General features: G+C 41.7%; 3 protein-coding genes across 4 annotated transcripts; 1 reads left to right on the top strand and 2 right to left on the bottom strand.

Annotated features, from left to right (window-relative positions):
* Positions 1–36: 36 nt before the first annotated feature.
* LOC131140517 (TNF receptor-associated factor 3-like) lies at positions 37–10,785 on the bottom strand. Of its 2 annotated transcripts, XM_058091016.1 has the most exons (14): positions 10,517–10,785; positions 8,079–8,235; positions 6,926–7,091; positions 6,811–6,862; positions 6,638–6,742; positions 6,388–6,552; positions 3,709–3,789; positions 3,525–3,599; positions 3,365–3,457; positions 3,137–3,277; positions 1,592–1,763; positions 1,179–1,522; positions 922–1,113; positions 37–716 (listed from the first exon to the last, which is right to left on the bottom strand). In XM_058091016.1, the coding sequence occupies exons 2-14, from the start codon at positions 8,230–8,232 to the stop codon at positions 681–683; spliced, it is 1,776 nt and encodes a 591-aa protein (XP_057946999.1). In that variant the 5' UTR covers positions 8,233–8,235; positions 10,517–10,785; the 3' UTR covers positions 37–680. The 2 variants fall into 2 exon arrangements, with proteins under 2 accessions (XP_057946999.1, XP_057947000.1); XM_058091017.1 differs by lacking the exon at positions 3,709–3,789.
* A 557-nt stretch (positions 10,786–11,342) lies between these two features.
* On the bottom strand, positions 11,343–17,647 carry LOC131140518 (REST corepressor 1-like). The gene is made up of 13 exons (XM_058091018.1): positions 17,073–17,647; positions 16,925–16,984; positions 16,112–16,189; positions 15,144–15,196; positions 14,723–14,884; positions 14,531–14,649; positions 14,387–14,456; positions 14,263–14,313; positions 12,270–12,419; positions 12,078–12,155; positions 11,942–11,999; positions 11,656–11,865; positions 11,343–11,526 (listed from the first exon to the last, which is right to left on the bottom strand). Exons 1-13 carry the CDS (start codon positions 17,236–17,238, stop codon positions 11,492–11,494), a joined length of 1,290 nt encoding a protein of 429 aa, XP_057947001.1. The 5' UTR covers positions 17,239–17,647; the 3' UTR covers positions 11,343–11,491.
* Positions 17,648–18,185: 538 nt separating this feature from the next.
* On the top strand, positions 18,186–19,234 carry LOC131140519 (ankyrin repeat domain-containing protein 9-like). Its single transcript, XM_058091019.1, has one exon. It carries the CDS (start codon positions 18,281–18,283, stop codon positions 19,142–19,144), a length of 864 nt encoding a protein of 287 aa, XP_057947002.1. The 5' UTR covers positions 18,186–18,280; the 3' UTR covers positions 19,145–19,234.
* The last annotated feature ends 241 nt before the right edge of the window (positions 19,235–19,475 follow it).

Here is a 19,475-nt window from a genome sequence, read left to right as displayed (position 1 = left end):
CTAGAATTATATTGGAAAAGTCTTTTATTTCAATATGTTAGTTCCATTTGTGTGTTTAAATAAAGTTAGTACTGGGTTCCTGTTGATGACAGCGCTCATGTTTGCATAACTTTCAGTAAATTGTATCATGACGCATCACAGACGCTATACTGGACAACCATACAAGTATGTTGAGATCAGAAAGCAAAGGATTTTATATTGGTTGGATGATCAAAGAATGGATCGTGAAATACTCTTTATTCCCTTTGACGCTCATTTTCACAAAACAACAACACACAGGTTTTCTTATTTCCTTATTATTTGGACAAACATTCAAACGGTACAACCTCTGAGGCCACAGAGGAACGTCTATCAAAGTCACGACCTCACGTCCATCCAGGAACGTTATCCGCCCACTCATCGTTGTCCCTCAGGACGCTTTGTTTTATCGAGTCCAACTTCAAGAAGCACTTTATCATGACGGCGCTCATGAACATTTGAATGCTTTCACAGCCGATTTCCCAGGATGCCTCAGTAAACAGGAAGTTCGCAACAGGAAGTGAAGCCTGATGCACAGCATCAATAACAATGTCCTCACCACACACTGGTTGGGTTAGCTACTGCTGGACTGGCTGGCAGCTGGACGAGGGTCCTCCCCAATTATCGTCACCGGGTAGGCGTGGCCAGGTCATGTCACACGGTCACGGATCAGGAAGGTCAGACGTATCCACGGTAACCTACCGACCCAAATATAAATAAACATTCAGTCCAACTCATGAAGAGGAAACTGTGTCTCATGCCTGTCACTTTCTACAACTATCTAGTATTTGTACTAATATCTCGTAGTAACTACATCTTGTGTACATCTTGTCCCACAATACTACAGGTATCTAGTATATTCTATAGTATTTTGAGAAAAGGGGCAGGGCTTAGCAGGGTCACCTTGATGAAAATGGTGTCATCCTTGATGTAACTGCCGGACTCCAGGACGCTCTGGGAAACGAAGAGAGGACATCCGGAGGCGATGTTCATCTCTGCGGCGGGACGTCTGAAGCTGCTGCTGTTTGGGTCGGGCTTGAAGGCGTCGCCCAGGTGCTTCCGAGACGCACCCTGGTCCATCAGCATGAGCGTCACCTGACGGGACGGACAACAACGCGGATGACTCGGCGTTCCAGAGAGCGGCGGTACGTTTGTAATACCTTCTGTTTGAAGGGCCAGGGCAACAGAGCGTCGTACTCGCCCCGCATCACCACGAAGAAGAGCGACAGGTGCGTCCCTTTGCCCATGCCGTCTCCGTTCAGGTAGACGCGCGCGCACATTTTATAGCCAAAATAACCCGTGTAGAATGGCTGTGAATACAACGATAAAGTCTTTGCGGCCACCGCTTCCTGTTTCCGTCTCTTGTAGTCACGGATCTTCCAGATGAGCGTCCCGTTGTAGCTGGCGGTCTCCAGCACCTGAAAACGCAGGTCCATGTCGGCCAGCCGGATGTCGTGTACGCTCAGCATGTCGCCATGGCGATGCTGTTGCGTCTCCAGGGAGGCTGCGAAAAGGCAAACAGAGTTAGACGACCATCCGCATCAGGTGTCCAATGTCCGATGTGTCTTCTGACCCAAAGTAAGCGTTCCACTGCCGGAGCGTCCTCCTTGTTCAACGGTGTTGAGTCTGCTGCGGACGTTGTCCAGAGACAGGCGGAGCTTGTCCAACTCCTCTCTGAGCAAAGTGAGGGAACGGAGGTCAAGCTCCACCTCCAACAGCTTCTCTGAATGAGAGCTCATCAGCTTCTAGACAGAGACACACATATGGTCATGTGACGCTGTGCAGCTTTGCTCACCTCAGTCTAGTCTGTGGAAACTTCTAGAAGCTTTACTTGTATACTGCTATCTTCAACGTGTCCTACTACATGTTCCTCAAAATATGCCACAAAGTTCAAGTTCAAACACTTTAAAGACTTTTTCAGATCTCAGACAAGGACCTTGTCAAAAGAGAAAACAATTCAGAATGTAAAAAAAAACATCTACCAGAAGCAAACATGATAATAATAATAAAAATGATAATGACAAATAACTATGAACATGTGTTATAAATTACAATCATTTTTTAAGGAAATCCACCTCTGAATACACAAAGAAAGATTATACACATAAAAAGTATTAGAATAAAATGTATTATATACCATTTAAACTGTGTGTATTAAACACGGCATAGAGTATTTTAATAAGATGTAGTATACACCATAAAAAGCATTACAATAAGATGTATTATACACCTCCAAGTGTTTACATTATAAAGAATACACAGACAGATAACTAGAATGTTAACTTTGTTCGTTGTGCACTTCTTTTTCAGAACACTAGAGGGCGACAGTGATCACTGATTCGCTTTGCGTATAGAATAGCTATAAGCTATTAGCTGTGAAGTTGCCGGTAACTGATATTATCACAAACTACAGCATTAATTGTCCCTATACACTAGAAACCACCCATGAATGATACGGGAAATGGCTAAAATGATACTGTATCAAAGCCCAGGGCGGTGATACTGATCAAATATAGAGTTTAACCATGTCCGGTATCAGCCCCCGTAGCTGTCCACTCAGAGCGCGCTGTTCTGGTATCAGGCTAGTGAAACAACCAATCAGAGAACAGCATACTAGCGTGTGCCACGAGTAAAGTCTCCAGTCTGTAACTACGCGCTACAAAACTCCTAGTTAGTGAAGTGGGCTTCCGGGGCTTAACTTTCTGAACTCCAATCACGTGACAGGAAATATCACTGTTAATATAAACATCAGAACTTTAATTGTAAGCTATATTGATATGATAAGACTGTTGATAAATTGTTGAAATATTGTTGAAATTATTGTGTTTACACTGTTTACATATACATGTAATACATGTAATAAATTGAAATATTTCTTGAAATAAATTTTTAATTAAATATTATGTGATAATAAGATCATCACATGGTTTGTCTGGTATCAGGCCCAGTATCATGCCCCCCAAGTGCCAGTATCAGCCCGAGACCGAAGTTAACCTATAAATACCCATTTGTTATGATATATAATATATTTAGTTAAGATGTTTTATGCAAAATGATTTAGCTAGCGTGACGCGTCATGTGGTCATGTGACGGGATGCACATGACAAGAAACACTAACCTGCATGGACGCCACCTTCTGCTCCATGTGTCGACTCTTCTCCCTTAGCTCATTGTTCTGGTTCTCCACTTCGCACAGGCGAGTGCTGAGGACGGGAAGAACTTTGCACTTGTCCATCAACTCACCTTTGACCTCGTCCACCTGTACGGACACACGCACGCACGCACGCACATACGTTGAAGGTCCAGTGAGGAGCCAGTGAAGAAGAAGACGATGAGAGGACGTTACCTTGCTCTCCAATGAAACGTTATTCACACGCATCATCTTCAGGTGCTCGGCCGCAGAAGATGTCTCATGCTGTCTGACGTCCTGATTCAAACCCTGATTGAAACAAACTTTATTGACAACCACACTCAGACAGATAAGACGAGCACGCTGGTGGGCTTACTTTGTAGGAGCAGCCGTAGCGATGATACGGACAGCTCACCTGAGCTTTGGGACATTCGTGTTGGTGACTGGCCAGCTGGAACACAAACGCTACAATCAGCGGCGACGCACACACACACACACACACACACACACACACACACACACACACACACACACACTGGGAGCATCATGTGACTAGTTACCTCGCGCCGTGGCAGCGAGGAGAAGGAGCAGAGGTTAGGACAAGACACGGGGAACGCCGGACACACCGTCTCCTGATGTTTCTACAACAAAACCTTGGTGTGAACGTCCACAGCCATTACATCCGAGTGATCGTCACAGTGATGATGTCACAGCCATGATGCCACAGTGATGATGTCACAGCTATGATATCTCCGCCTCGGATGATCAATAAATCGCAACATAAATGAAAACCGGCTTCAATATACCCCCGTGGGCGGCACGTTCGTTTTCCTTATCTCTTGCCTCCAAACACGTTGGAAGAGACTACTTTGTCTCTGTGGGGGGGAGGCGGAACCGCTAGCATAAACACACAGGAGTGCAGCCCCCTGAGGAGCCACGCAAGGTAAGATCCAGCTCCAAAACCGAACGACCAAAGTTAGCCCATCAATACGGAGACATTTGTTTAAAAGTGGTGGCACAGCTAACTAGCATAGCCACCTGAGACATCACCACTCCACCCAGTTTACCCATCAGGTAAAACAAAATGGCACCTCCAGACGCTGAGCCTTTGTCCTGACAGTTTGATCGACAAAGTTAATCCAAAAACGGTAAGTGCTCACAGTGTACTTAGCTGCATTGCAAAAAGAAATGCTGCTCTTTAATATCTTCATTTCAAGAAATGCTGCAAATGTTTGACAGATTGATAAAAAAATACACGTCACAAACGGCAATTGCAGAGGACAGTTTTGCATTATTATATATTTGCAATATGGCTACACGGTGAATGAGTGGTTAGCGCGTAGAGGTCACAGCTAGGAGACCCGGGTTCAATTCCACCCTCGGCCATCTCTGTGTGGAGTTTGCATGTTCTCCCCGTGCATGCGTGGGTTTTCTCCGGGTACTCCGGTTTCCTCCCACATTCCAAAAACATGCTAGGTTAAAGACTTCTTCTTCTTTGGAACATGTGTACGTTTATATATACATTAGTATTTGTATTTGTATTGATTTGGGTTGGTTTGTTGTGCTTTGGATGTTGTTCATGTTCGAAATAAATAAAAATAAAAATAAAAATAAAAATAAAAATAAAAATAAAAATAAAAATAAAAATAAAAATAAAAATAAAAATAAAAATAAAAATAAAAATAAAAATAAAATAAAAATGCGACTCCAAATTGTCCATAGGTATGAATGTGAGTGTGAATGGTTGTTTGTCTATATGTGCCCTGTGATTGGCTGGCCACCAGTCCAGGGTGTACCCCGCCTCTCGCCCGAAGACAGCTGGGATAGGCTCCAGCACCCCCCGCCACCCTCGTGAGGATAAGCCAGGGGTCAGCAACCTACGGCTCCAGAGCCGCATGTGGCTCTTCAGCCTCTTTGTTGTGGCTCCCTTTGCAATGCTCAAATATTTGTTTTAACACCCGAATGAGGAAAATATGCATCTTTGTAATGACTTTTGAAATAAATCTGACTTTCTGTGAAGCCGTATACTAGCAAGAGTACTTGATCAACTCTGAACTACTTTGATACCCCAAAATTCCCTCCAAATCTGGCAGTCAATCAAAATCTTGGGAGACTCGCAATTTGCTCTGGATGTGAGCATGTTGCTACACATTTCTTGCACGTGGAGAACATGCAAACTCCACACAGAGATGGCCGAGGGTGGGATTGAACTCGGGTCTCCTCACTGTGAGGTCTGCGTGCTACCCACTCGACCGCTATGCAGCCCCTATATTCTGCTGTTAAATTATGTTTCGAGGCTCCATTCTATTTTTCTTCAGTGAGCGAGGGAGTAAAATGGCTCTTTTGATAGTAAAGGTTGCCGACCCCTGGGATAAGCGGTAGAAAATGAATGAATGAATAAATATGTTAGCAATTATGTATATTATCATTATATTAGCGGTTAATTTTGTCTCAAAATAATAATAATAATAATAATAATAATAATAATTTTATAATTATAATAAAAATAATTAAAAATTATTTATTAAAAAATAATAATAATACTATTTCTCATCAATCATTTATAGTACAATATACCATGCAGCTGTTATTATAATAATTATTAATAATTATATAATTAATAATTAATTAATAATAATAATTAATAATTATATAATATAATATAATATAATATAATATAATATTATATTATAAATAATTATATAATTATAATAAAATTAATTATAAAAAATAATAATATTTATCATCAATCATTTATAGTACAACATACCGTGCAGCTGTTATAATAATAATTATTATAATAAATAATATAATAATAAGATAATATAATAATATTATAATAAAATTAATTATAAAAAATAATTATAATAATAATAATATTTATCATCAATCCTTTATAGTACAACATACCATGCAGCTGTTATCGCCACAGGCCTCATGACATCACAGCGATAATGTCGCAATGATATCACGGTGACGACATCACAGCCACAATGTCACAACCCATGAAGTGATATCACACGATATCACAGCCGTGACATCACACGATATCACAGCCGTGACATCACACGATATCACAGCCGTGACATCAGGGGCAGCCTCGATATCACATCCATCATGTTACGGCAACGATACCACGACGTCAAATTACCACGATGTCACAGAAATGATATATCACAGCCGCGTCGTCACTGCTATGATGTCAGCGATGACATCACAGGCATGATGTCATAGCTTACCTGTAGGTCGGTCAGCGGCATCTTGGTCATACAAAAGTCGCACGCGGCCTCTCGGTGTTTGCATTTCCAGCTCAGGTGGTCAGGAATTTCTTTCCTCATCATTCGCTCCTTGCATTTCCCCAGCGGACAAGGAACCTCGAAGAACGGACACACGTTGAGGTGCTCCTGCGTGCGATATTGATCAGGTGATCAGCCACCGTATCAGCCAACGTGGTCCTTGTTGCCAAAGTAATGCAAAGACGACGCTCACGGGTATCTGCTGCAGACTCATCTGCTCCTGACAGCCTTTGTTTTCACTGCGACAGTGAACCTTCAGCGTCATGATTTCCCGATGGCAGCAAACGTCTCGAAAGATCTGAAAAGCAAGCGAGCTGTCAGTCGCTGCTGAATAACGGTCATGAATTTGTTTTTAGCGTCGCTCACTTTGTTGCTGAACAATGGTTCCATGTCAGCCGGGCACACGGGGTTGGGGCGACTGCAGGGCACAAACACTCGAGTTACGGCAGGTCCACGAGGCAGCTAAACGTGTGCGCGTCACCTGAGGATGTCAGCGATGCAGCTCTGACAGAAGCGATGTCCGCACTCGGTCTGGCGAGGCTGACACAGGACCAGCCTGCAGGACTCGCACAGATACTTCTCCTCAGGACTCTCAACAAAGCGATCCGTGAAGCCACCATGAAGCGGCAGGAAGCCCGCAGTGACCCCTGGATATAAGAATAGAAGACGCCCACTTTAAAAAAAAAAAAACAAAAAAAAAAGAATAGAAGACGCCCACTTTAAAGCCTTCGCACTCACACACACACAAAACCAGGGGTCTCAAACACGCGGCCCGCGGGCCAAATGTGGCCCGCAGGACACTAGTTTGAGGCCCCCGCCTTGATATGAAAGTTTAATGTTAGTTTGATATGGATGCTGTATGGTATCATGTACCCAGAAAAAATTATTACGTTTGATTAATGTTCATGTTAAAGGTTAAATAACTGTTAATAGTTATCCTCCCTATCCGTGTGGAAGTGGTAAGTTTTTGGCTATTTAAGTTGAAAGGAAATAACTCGGAGGCTACCGTTTAGGTGGCTAGCTCTCTAGTTAGCGAGTTAGCATGTGTCTCAAGACCCTGCAGTTGCGCAATATGTTGTAAATAAAAAGAGTATAAATGTGACTATAGTCGTGTTTTGTCATGTCTACAGGGCTCTAATAATGCTTTGTTCATTTTAATATGAAAAAAATCATTTGTCTACCCACCAACTATATGTGCTTTCTTAAGTTTTTATTATTATTATTATTATATTTATTTATTACTGATTGATTGATTTTCTTTATTCTTGATTTGTTTATTTATTTTTCATCTTATTTTGTGCGGAAAAATAAAAAGTAAGATATTTGAGAACAGTGGAATGTTTTATCAGAGCTTTTATTGTAGAAAATCGGAACCAAAACACTAAAAAAGTTTGTATATTTTTCTGTTTTTAATAAATGCGTTTTTTTTTTTTTTTTGAAAACCTGATGCAGCCCAGCCTTGCCCAGACCCTAGCTCCAGTGGCCCCCAGGTAAATTGAGTTTGAGACCCCTGTGCATTAACGCCCCCTCCTACAGCAATAATGTGCCAGAGTAGCTTATAGTGGAATTGCACCTCCATGTGTCCACAATATGGAAATATATATAAATATCAAAAGTCAATGGAATAACTTGACCTTGTGAAGAGTCACTCGGAGGCCAGGGATTGGCTGGTCGGCTGGGAGGCGGGGTGATGGGCGGGGCCACAGACAGGGGCAGAACAAGAGAAGGCGCCACCTGCTGGAGGGGAACCTGCACCTCCCTCCTGTCAACACTGCGTCCAGCTGACATGACCTAATAAGCAAACACAATTTATTGTTTAGTCAGTCATCAGTCGATCAATAACATGAAATATCCATGCGACTTATACTCCAGAGCGACTTATAAATGAAAAAAGTGTTTATGTTCCATAAACACTGGACACCGTTTCTGTTTGTTTATTTTTTGTGTAGCTGAATAAGCATTGTGTTAGCATATCTTACACCTATTCAGCCTGTTCTCTATTCTTTTATTAGGGCTCGTCTTTTATTGTTATTGTATTGAAATTGCCTTCCAAGATGACGTAATATCTGTTTTTGTCAAGTAGTTTGGAAAATTAATTACCCGCAAAAAATGCCACTTATACTCCAGTGCGACTTATGTATGTTTTTTCTACCTAATTATGTATTTTTGGCTTTGTGCGACTTATACTCTGGAGCGACTTATAGTCCAAAAAATATGGTATGTGTTTCTTTATCTAAAGATTATTTAAAAAAATGTATGAAGTAAATATTAAATTTGTTGTGCCATAACCAGTGGCGTCATTAGGACTATTTTAGCCCCACTAAATAATTTGATATTTTTTGTATTGTTTTTTTTTTTTTTTCCAAAAAAAATCTCTGACAAATTTCATATAATAGGGCAAAAGCAGGTCAATAAGCTGGCTAATACTAGCCTACTACTACTACTACTACTAGTATTGTAGTAGTAGTAGTAATACTAATTATTTAATTATTATATTAAATAAATAATTAATAATTGTATTAAAAAATGTATATAAAAAATAAAAATAAATTAAATTATTAAAATATTTAATAATTAAATAAAAAAATAGTAATAATCAGAAGAAGAATAATGATGATAGTAAAAATAATAGAGTAATTAATAATATAATAATGATTATTATATAATCGATGACTGTCCACTGGACAGAATGGTTCCAGAGCTTGAGCAGCGGTTTTGCAGTATAGATTGTGTGTACTTGTGTACATTTAATGGTGGCCTAAAACTATTGAGTATCTCTACTAAATCTGTCCAAAAGTGGGAAAGTTATATCCCGCTTTTTGTTCCTTATTTGGATTTTGTATTTTTTTTGAATGTCTACTACATTCATTCATATCCTGTGCATCTCCAGGGGGCTAAGCCCCCCCTGTACTCAGAACCTAGTGACGCCCCTGCACATAACTATGTAAATATTCAATCTATGAAGGAGTTCTACTTCATGGAAATTCACATCATGGTTGGGTCTGGAACCAATTAGCCACGATAAAGGGGGAATTACTGTATCGCACTAATCAGCTGACGATTACTGACATTGATTAATCCATCTGGTGGGATCAAAACGTGACAAGATTTCTCATTCAGAAAAAAAATGATGTCATGATAATAAATCACAGATAAATAAAGGCCCCATCTATTGACGTGTGCAAGTTTGTCTGTTTTCCTCATCTCGAATCCAAACAGGCAGGAAGAGGATACACAAAATGGCGAAGAGAGTGAGACCTCCTGTCAGTCATACACTACCACACACACACACACACACACACACACACACACAGTAGAAGAATGCTAAGTAACTTGCAAAGCCAAATGCCAAAGCCCCCATGTGGGAATAATAATTAGCAAGGTGAGCCCATCTCCAAGTACCAGCCAGGACAATTCATTCAAAAGACATACAGTGGAAATGCTGCATACGTTAAACAGCACAAATTGGCTGTGAGAAATGTCAACTTTACAGCAGGAAAGTTGACGTATTAAAGGAAATCTAATCTAATCTCGTGCATCGGCTCGTCTCGTGACACCGCAGTTAATTAGCTTTCAGCTATAAAAACACAAAAAATGATAGCTTAGCATATATTGACCTACACTAGATTATTTTTAGCATCTTTCATGTACAAAATTGATAAAAATGTCTCCATGCTTCAATGCATGTAGGCAATCCTCACTATAAAAAAAAAACTCTTCTTGAGAGGAAGGATTTAAGGATCGAAACATGCCATTGACTGCTGATCAATACCAAACCAAAGAAATTAAATAAAAATATATTTGATCAAACATCAAAATATACTTTAAATATTCTAACCATCGCGTATTATAGTCAATATTACATTAAATTCAACCAAAAACGTACAATTTCGTCCCATTTCACTTTCGATCTGAGTTCGATTGATCAGGTCTGGCTTGTGTTTACTGGCTCCTGCTATGCTAGCAGTTAGCATGTAGTCATTGAAGCTACTGAAAGAGTTCGAGCACCAGGTCGTCGTTCGCATCGTTTTCAAACGACTGTCTGGAGCTTCCATCGGTTCTGCTGACTCACATGAATCAGTTTGGGCTCAGCAGCTCCTCGACGCGTCTCTGCGGGATTCAAACCGCCGACCTGCCGCTTCCTCCCCAGCCGCGGGCCTCCTCATGGTCCGCTCCGGCTTTCAAGACTCAGCGGGTCCCCTCGGTACTGTCGTGGGGATGCAAACGGACTGGGAACCAGTACGGAGGTACGGAGCTCCAGCCAGCAGGACTGTTCGGGTCACAGTGGAAACCCCCTCCGCTGCTTCCGCCCAGGAAATCCCCCATCACTGCACGCTGCGCCGCCACCAGGGGGCGTCCTTGTCTTTGCGACCCATCGTACCTGATCGCCTTTATGTACTGTGGAAATTACAGCCCTGTTTTATATATCCTTTATCATATATATGTCATTTATATTTTAAAAATTATATCGTGTAAGCTATATAAAAGCAATGTCTCAAATAAGCTATAAAAAATATAACTTCTACCCCTTTTAAATAGCTTATTTATATAGCTTACATTGAGTTAGCTACTCCAGTGTTATATAAATGGCACAATATGTAGAAAACATACACTATGTTCTATACATATTACCTTGTCAACAATATAATATACATAAATCACATTCAATCTACCAATTGAAGTATTGAAGTACAAAAACGCACCCAACCAGCGATAAAACCTCATTTTCAGGGGAATCCCATTCTCTCATCCAGGCATGCACACGGGAATACCGCCAAGGGTTCTGCGCCCCGTGAAAAAAAATAATCACATAAGTGGAAAGGTGGTTTTATGTCGTTCAGATGACGTCCAGACAACATAATTATTATTATTATCATCATCATCATCATGCAAACACCTGCTTTCAAATGCATTTAATAAAAACAACCCTTTAAAAAAAAGTGTTTCCGTAGCGATACGGAAGCGATGATGTAATAGTTCATCACCAGCATCGAAGCGATAATGCTGAACAGGGGGCGGAGTCGTACCTCCACACACTCCACCGAGGTCAAAGGTCAGAGGAACCATTGGCAAGGGCGACGTCTGTGGAAATAAACGCCGTAAATAAAACGTACAATATCGATTTACATTTCGGTGACACAGTCTGGTCACCACAACAAGGACCGTGGGGGATCTGTGCCCCCCCCCATCCCCCATCCATCCATATCTCACCCTTGGACGCATCGTCATCTGACGGACCGGCCTTATTGCTCTCCGTACCGTCTCGGCCCTCCAAGCCGTTTTCGGCCTCCCACTCCTGAAGGACTTCATCCAGGTTAAATCTGCGTCTGTAGTTGACCAGGAAGTTCTTCACCTGGACCACCGACTTGTTCCCAATCACATCTGAGATGGCCTGGAAGTCCCGCCCGTACTTCCTGATGGCTGTCGATTACGGAAAGGACGTGATAAGCGTGGCGAGGCGACGTGACGTGACGTCGAAATGTTGGCGTTTCGTTACCTTGGACGGCCAGCAGCTGCTCGTCTGTGCTCCAGCGACCGTTCGTCTTCCAGTTCACCTAAACCAAAAACCAAACGCGTCATGAGGCGATACTCTTACCGTCAGTGTGACGGCGGCGTGATGTCGCCATGGTTACCTCGTCTTGTCTGAACTCATCCACGCCGCATTTCAGCTTCTCCTTGAGAGAACCGTTGGCCTGTTTGATGCTCTGGACCTGGACACACACACACACACACGTAGTTACACATATACTCACACACAAAGCCTCGGTTGTACAATGTACACACACACAAAGACACACAAACACACAACACAAAGTCAGACAGACGTGTCTCTTGACGGCCGTGAGTTGAGCGTCGAGCTGTCGTAGGACGCCAGGAGCGCACGTGGAGGACAAGGAGACCACATCCTCCTGCTTCAGGAACATTCCCCTGGGCGGACGTTTCTTGGCCCTGTGGGACGCTTTGAACCCTGCTGACTGACACACACACACACACACACACACACACACACAGCTTGTTAGGAGTATAACAACAGTAATCCAGTACAAGAATAGTAATCCAGTACTGGATTTATACATGGCTTTTTCAAGACAAAGTGATCTACTAGGTTGATACACTGGTGGTCATAACATACTGTACGCACTACTAAAAACATGGTACAGTCAATGTTAACCAATCACATGTGTTTTGGTTCTGCCCAAATATCACCATTTTTTTTTTTTTTTTAAGATTTTTAAGATTTTGGGTTACAATGTGACTTTTTCCATGCAAGACATTGAATCCGTGCCACCTATTGGAGACCTTGTGTTAAGGGAAGATGGTTATTAATATAAAATCATGTTGGTAGCATGTAAAAAAAAAAAAAAAAAAAGCCATTACTATATCAGCAAGTTGAAGTATTTGTGATTTTAGAAATAAGGAGTTAGTATGTTCTCTGTAGGCGGCATTATGAATTATCCTTACTGGCCTTTATTGTTGTGTTAGATAGATAGATAGACTCCCTTTATTGTCATTGCACAAAACACAGCAGTGAAATTGCCAACGAAATGTCGTTGCCTGGCTCCCATATAATAACAGACACAAAAGAAGATAAGTAATAATAAATAATAATAATAATGTGGAGAATAAATAGATAGAATAGACATAATAACATAATAACATAATGTAAAGTGCAGCGTGAACAGTAAATTGCCCAAATAATTTAAATAAATAATAATAATGTAAGTAAGGTAGAGGGGCTTAGGGGGGCTTATGTTCATGAACATTTATGCGGCACACCAAACATTCATTAAATGTACAGTTATGCTCATAATAATAATAATAATAACAGCAGTGTATTTAAAAAAGGTGAGTAAAGCTCAAAATTCTTTGAATGAATTTTATTCTAATGAACATAACGATACATACTCTTATCTGGAACAACACATTGTCCCTCGGCTACCGCCAGATGCATTCATGGACACTCCGAACATCACAACAACGTCTTTATTATGTGTGTATGTGTGGTCGAAATAAACAGAAAGAAATGCTATTATTAATTATTATTATAATAATAATAATAATTATTATTATTATAATTATAATTATTATTATAATTATTATTATAATTATTATTATAATTATAATAATTATTATAATTATTATTATAATTATAATAATAATTATTATTATAATTATTATTATAATTATAATTATTATTATAATTATAATTATAATAATTATAATTATTATTATAATTATAATTATTATTATAATTATAATAATAATTATAATTATAATTATTATTATAATAATAATTATAATTATTATTATAATTATAATTATTATTATTATAATAATTATTATTATAATTATTATTATTATAATTATAATAATAATAATTATTATAATTATAATTATTATTATTATAATAATTATTATTATAATTATTATTATTATAATTATAATTATTATAATTATTATTATTATAATTATTATTATTATTATAATTATTATTATTATTATTATTATAATTATTATTATTATTATAATTATTATTATTATTATTATTATTATTATAATTATTATTATTATTATAAGCAGGTTAGGTTCAATGACTGATGGAAAGCCCAGTGTTTCCCTCGTCTCAGGGTTTACGTATTCAGTTTTAACCACTTTCTAGAATACCCCTCAAACTAGGAAATGGGGAGAAGACAAGCTTCCAATGGTATGTTGTGTGTGTGTGTGTGTGTGTTGTGTGTGTGTGTTCATGGCGACATACAACAGGAAGTGAGTAAAACGAGGCAGCTTCGGAATGAATAAAAATCGAAAGGTTCTTACTTTCAGTCCAGCGCTACTTTTCATCTGTGACCGCTCTGATCCAGAAGTCAACTAAATTACACAAAAAAAAGAGGAGAACGTGAATATTTGTATTTTTAAGTATTTACCCGAGTAAATAGTCGACCTCCTTGGGGACATCTTTGACTTGAGTGGACTCCAAATCACTGGCAGCATTTCCACGGCTCTCGTCGTCACTGAAACACACACACGCGGACACACATTTAGCAGGCGCGGGCGGAATCAAACCTGTGTTCTTTCCGTCGCTCACCTGTCATCTCTGTCCCGCTTGACTTTGCGGTGTTGCCGGTCCATGAGACTGGTTCTGGTGCGGCTTTTTTTCCACGAGTAGTAAAACCGGACCAGGCTGGCCATGGACTTGTCAGGCAGCTACAACGTCAAAAAAGAGAACGCTCGCTCATCGCATGACGGCTCCGCCTCCTACCAAAAAGCTAACGCTAACCATCTGCTGGATGCGACGAAAACTCTTCCCGTGGAAGCTGAAGGCCTGCTCGAACAGAACCCGGTCCTCCACCGTCCACTCGTCAGGAAACGGTGTGAAGTTCGGAAGGTCGGCCAACGACTTTTCAACGTTGTGTTGATGCCAAAACAACATCCCTAACGCCTGACACAGGAACATAGGACACGGTAGTGAGTAACGTAACAGCGAGGAGACAGTGGGTCACGTAAAGGCTTCATTTTGCTACAGCGCCATAGTAAAAAACTTTCATTTACTAATAGTGTTACTACAATTACACAAAAAGCTGAGGAGAATACTGCTTCCCAGTACTTTGGCAGAAAACAGCATCAAGATGGAGGGTCTACGCTGCAGCGTCATGAAGCCTTCAGCGTGAGGAGACAGTGAGTAACGTAAAAGACCGAACCTGTTCCATGTTGTATCCGTGCTTGTCTTTAGCAATGGTGATGTATTCATCCACTAAAAGTTGGAAAAAGAAAATGAAAAGTATGAAACGACACTGAAAAAAATGATACTTTGGATCAACTTTAAAAAAATTTACTGTCATTTGTTGCACCTAAATTATTAGTTAAATAATTTAAAATAATAATTAAATAAATTATTAAATAATTTAAAATAATATTAAAATAAATCATTAAATAATTTAAAATAATTAAATAAATAATTTAAAATAAAAGTTAAATAATTAAATGTAGAATTAAATAATTATTATTAAATATTTAAATTATATTTTGTACTGAATCAGAAATTTCATTCATTCATTTTCTACCGTTTTTTTTCCTCACTGGGGTCGTGGGGGGTGCTGGAGCCTATCCCAGCTGTCTTCTTGGGGCGAGAGGCGGGGTACACCCTGGACTGGTGGCCAGCCAATCACAGGGCACATATAGACAAACAACCATTCACACTCACATTCATACCTATGGACAATTTGGAGTCGCTAATTAACCTAGCATGTTTTTGGAATGTGGGAGGAAACCGGAGTACCCGGAGAAAACCCACGCATGCACGGGGAGAACATGCAAACTCCACACAGAGATGGCCGAGGGTGGAATTGAACCCTGGTCCCCTAGCTGTCCCCTAGAGGTCTGCACGCTAACCTCAATTAGCTTATAACAAAGTAAAATCTATACTTATATGTAATGGTAAAAATTAATTTTCATTTTGGAAAAAAACTAAGTTGTAACAACCACCCTCGGCCATTTCCTCCCACATTCCAAAAACATGCTAGGTTAATTAGCCACTCCAAATTGTCCATAGGTATGAATGTGAGTGTGAATGGTTGTTTGGTGTAACAAATTATAGTCATTTTATAAAGTTGATCCAAAGTATCATTTTTTTTCCAGTGAAGATGGCGTCATACATGACAATATTTACATTGATTGTGTACGCCACTGCTGGGCGTCCACACCAGCATGTCCACACTGTCTGTCAGCTGACACGTCCTCGCCACCTCTGGAAACAAACACAACATATTTATTAGCAGTATAGCATGTATGTATGTACGTATGTACGTATGGGTTTCATTAGGAATTACATTAGAAGCCCAGATTTCCAGGTTTTGCGGCGTTCCCGGGCCAGTTGAGAGACGTAGTCTCTACAAAGTATCCTAGGTCTTCCCCCCCGAGGCCTCCTACCAGTCGGACAAGCTTGAAACACCTCCCCAGGGAGGCGCCCGGGAGGAGCAGCGGCTCTATTCCGAGTTACTCCGTTACGCTCCTTTGGGCTGCAGGGACTGTAGAGGGCCACTAGCTAGCATTTATTTCTTCCAAACTTGAGAAGCCAAAAAGTACCACTTCCACACAGAATGGGAGGAGAACCTTTATTCACTTCATCGTGAATTTGGTCTCATTTCGTGTACTGTATTCACTCGGAGTGTGTAGTACTAGCGTTTTCTTAACAGAAATTGACATAACCGCTAATTGCAACATTACCATCAAACGCTACAATTTAAGAAAAATAATATTAGAAATAGGAAAAAACTTGAATCAAGAATGAATTAATTTACTAGTAGTTGGATAAAAGTAGTTATTTTATCATTAGTTATCGTGATATGTATTTGTTGTGGAGTTTACTGAGTAGTAATTTGATGAAGTAGTACGCAAAAGTACGTTTTCCCTTTGGGTTTCGTCACAGCATGAACTTGTTCGAGGCTGCCCATCAGGAAATGCAGTTCTTTGACTTTCTTACCTGGATCAAAGTCCGGAACCACCGCTTGGTACTGCGGTCCGACCCGCATCCCCCCTCTGCCTGCACGAACACACACAGAGTACTCTTGTAATGCACCGGGAGAGGAATCACAAAGATGAAGTTTGCGTCCATGACCGAGGCTACCCACCGTGTTCCTCATCACTGCTTGATGCCGAACTTCCATCTTCCCAGCCGTTCCTGCTACCGCTTCCATTCCCCGACACGCTCTTCCCCCCGATGCTGACTGCCGCTCCGGGGCCCCTGCTTCTCCTCTTGCCTCCACCCTCCGAGGTTCTGTCAAGGATTACCGGCATAACTAGCGCCGACACGATGCTAAGCTAAGTTTAGTCTCGCAACGCTTCTACGCGAGTGTGGTGCGGACTTCCGTTAAGCTAGCTAGCCGCTAGTTACCGGAAGTAGAACACGTCCTGAAAGTTTATTTGGGAAATAGCGTTGAAATTAAAGTGTCCCGTCTTTATCTGTAGGCATGTCGTGTGTTTATTACTTTATATTGCCTCGTCCTTCCTCGTATCCTGGTTTGTGTCCATTAGCATTAACCTTTCCCGAGTTCGTGGTGTAGCCACACATCTATGAACTGCTGCATGTGATTTTTGTGGTGCGTTCAAGTATACTCGGAACATTTACACATTTAATATAAACGAATAGTCAAATTGTTATTTATTTGTTATGTCTTACGTTTCTTTTGTTTTTGTGTGTTTTACGGTAGCTTCACAAGGAAATGCACGACAGAATGAGGCAGGCACAAGCAAACGTAGAGCAGCACATGCAAATAGAAGTAATGATCCGGCAGTTGACAAACACAACGTGAAGTCGCCATACAAGGGCAAACACAGGAAATGGCCTCGACAAAATAAAAGTCTTACTAGTAAGTTGTGCCGAAAACAAGGTTAAGACACAAACCAAGTCAAACCAAGAGTTTATTTGTGTGATTACTGTATCATCCGTTATGTCCTACTATTATTAATGGACTTTACTATTTACTTATTATAATACAATAAGTTCACATACTTGTACTGCTATCTCAGTTTCTGGTTTCTAGACATGATTTGTTTTTGTTAAGAGGGTTGTTTTCTTTTTGTGATAGGGTGTGTGTGTGTTCTGGTTTACGTACACACAGACGTCCGTAGTGTAGTCGATCATATATCAATAATCAATCACGTGACAATGTTCGCTATGCGTGCAATGCAGGACCGGCCCTGCCCCCAAAGTGCGCATGTACGCGGTGGGAGGGGCTGTTGACGGCCTATAAATGTCCTAAAGCTGAAGGCGCCGCGGACACACACGCAGTCCCACAAGGCTCCCGCTGGAGGGACGTCTGTGGTCGGCTGTGACGTCATGCCGTGGTTGCTGTCGTCTCCACCGGAAGCCGCGTCCTCGTCGCCATCTCAGCGGCACTGTGAGCGGACCGCCTTCTCTTTCTACTGCGCCGTGCGGGAGCAACTTCCGGTGTGGCTGCTGGAGGACATGCGCAGTATGGAAGTGTTCTTCTGGGAGGACGGCCGTCCGCGCTCCTTCTCGCCGGCCGACGCGCTGATGTACGCGCTGGTGCACGACCACCGGGACTACGCGCATTACCTGCTCAACAACTTCTCCGTGAACGCGCTTCACGCGCCGCGCTGCAACGTGTGCCGCAGCAGCGGCGGCGCGGCACACCTGCACATCGCGGTGCGCTACAACCGCCGCGCCATTCTCGGCCTGATGATGGACGCGCTGAAGGACTTGGCGCCAGAGGGCTGGCGGCGGGAATACCTGGACACCTGCGGCGGGTGCGCGCACGCGGCCGACGCGGGGAAGACGGCGGTTCAGCTGGCCGTGGAGCTGTCGCGCGTGGACTGCCTGCTGCTGCTTCTCGTGCACGGCGCGCGACCGCAAGGTCTGGATGCGGCGCTGCTGAGACTCGGCGGCGCACCCGCTGCCGAGCGGGATGACGCCCGGCGCTGCCTCGACCTGCTGCTGCTTTTCGTGGCAGAACCGAAGGCAGTGCGCCCCCTACGGGACGAGCAGCAGCGCTGGCAAAACCTGCTCGGAAAGGACTTGTTCAGCTGGCTGAGCGGTCAGGCCCCACCCCCTCTTCTGCACCAGGCTCTTAGGACTTTAGTCCGGTCGGTCCCGGGTCAAATCCGCCAGTTGCCGGCTTTCCTGCGGCCACACAGCAAGATGGGACCAGATGTTCCGTTGCCATGGAAACAGAGTACATGATGCTTTGGTTATGGCCGACTCAGGTGACTTTTTAGGAGCATCGTCTGATGTACATTTGATTTTTTTTTTGCATAATAAAAAGACTTGGTTAATAAACGGCTTCTGTGTTTTAATAATAAGTTTGTACTCACATATCCAGGTTCTGGACTCTGTCCACTTAAGTCCAAAGTCCAACAAAGTGCAGCTATATTCTACAGGTCCACTAGAGTCCAGTCCAGTCCTGTTTAAAGTCTTTTGACCCAATCATGTTTCATTCCATCACATCGTTTTAACCGAACCCACTAAAGTCTCTGCGGTCTAGGTTGACTGACCTGGAAAGTCCTTTAAAGGG

The sequence above is a fragment of the Doryrhamphus excisus genome, chromosome 13, assembly GCF_030265055.1.
Source record: "Doryrhamphus excisus isolate RoL2022-K1 chromosome 13, RoL_Dexc_1.0, whole genome shotgun sequence".
Lineage (NCBI taxonomy): Eukaryota > Metazoa > Chordata > Actinopteri > Syngnathiformes > Syngnathidae > Doryrhamphus > Doryrhamphus excisus.
Note: the sequence above shows the minus strand (reverse complement) of the source record. Positions and strands in the feature narration are given on the sequence as shown.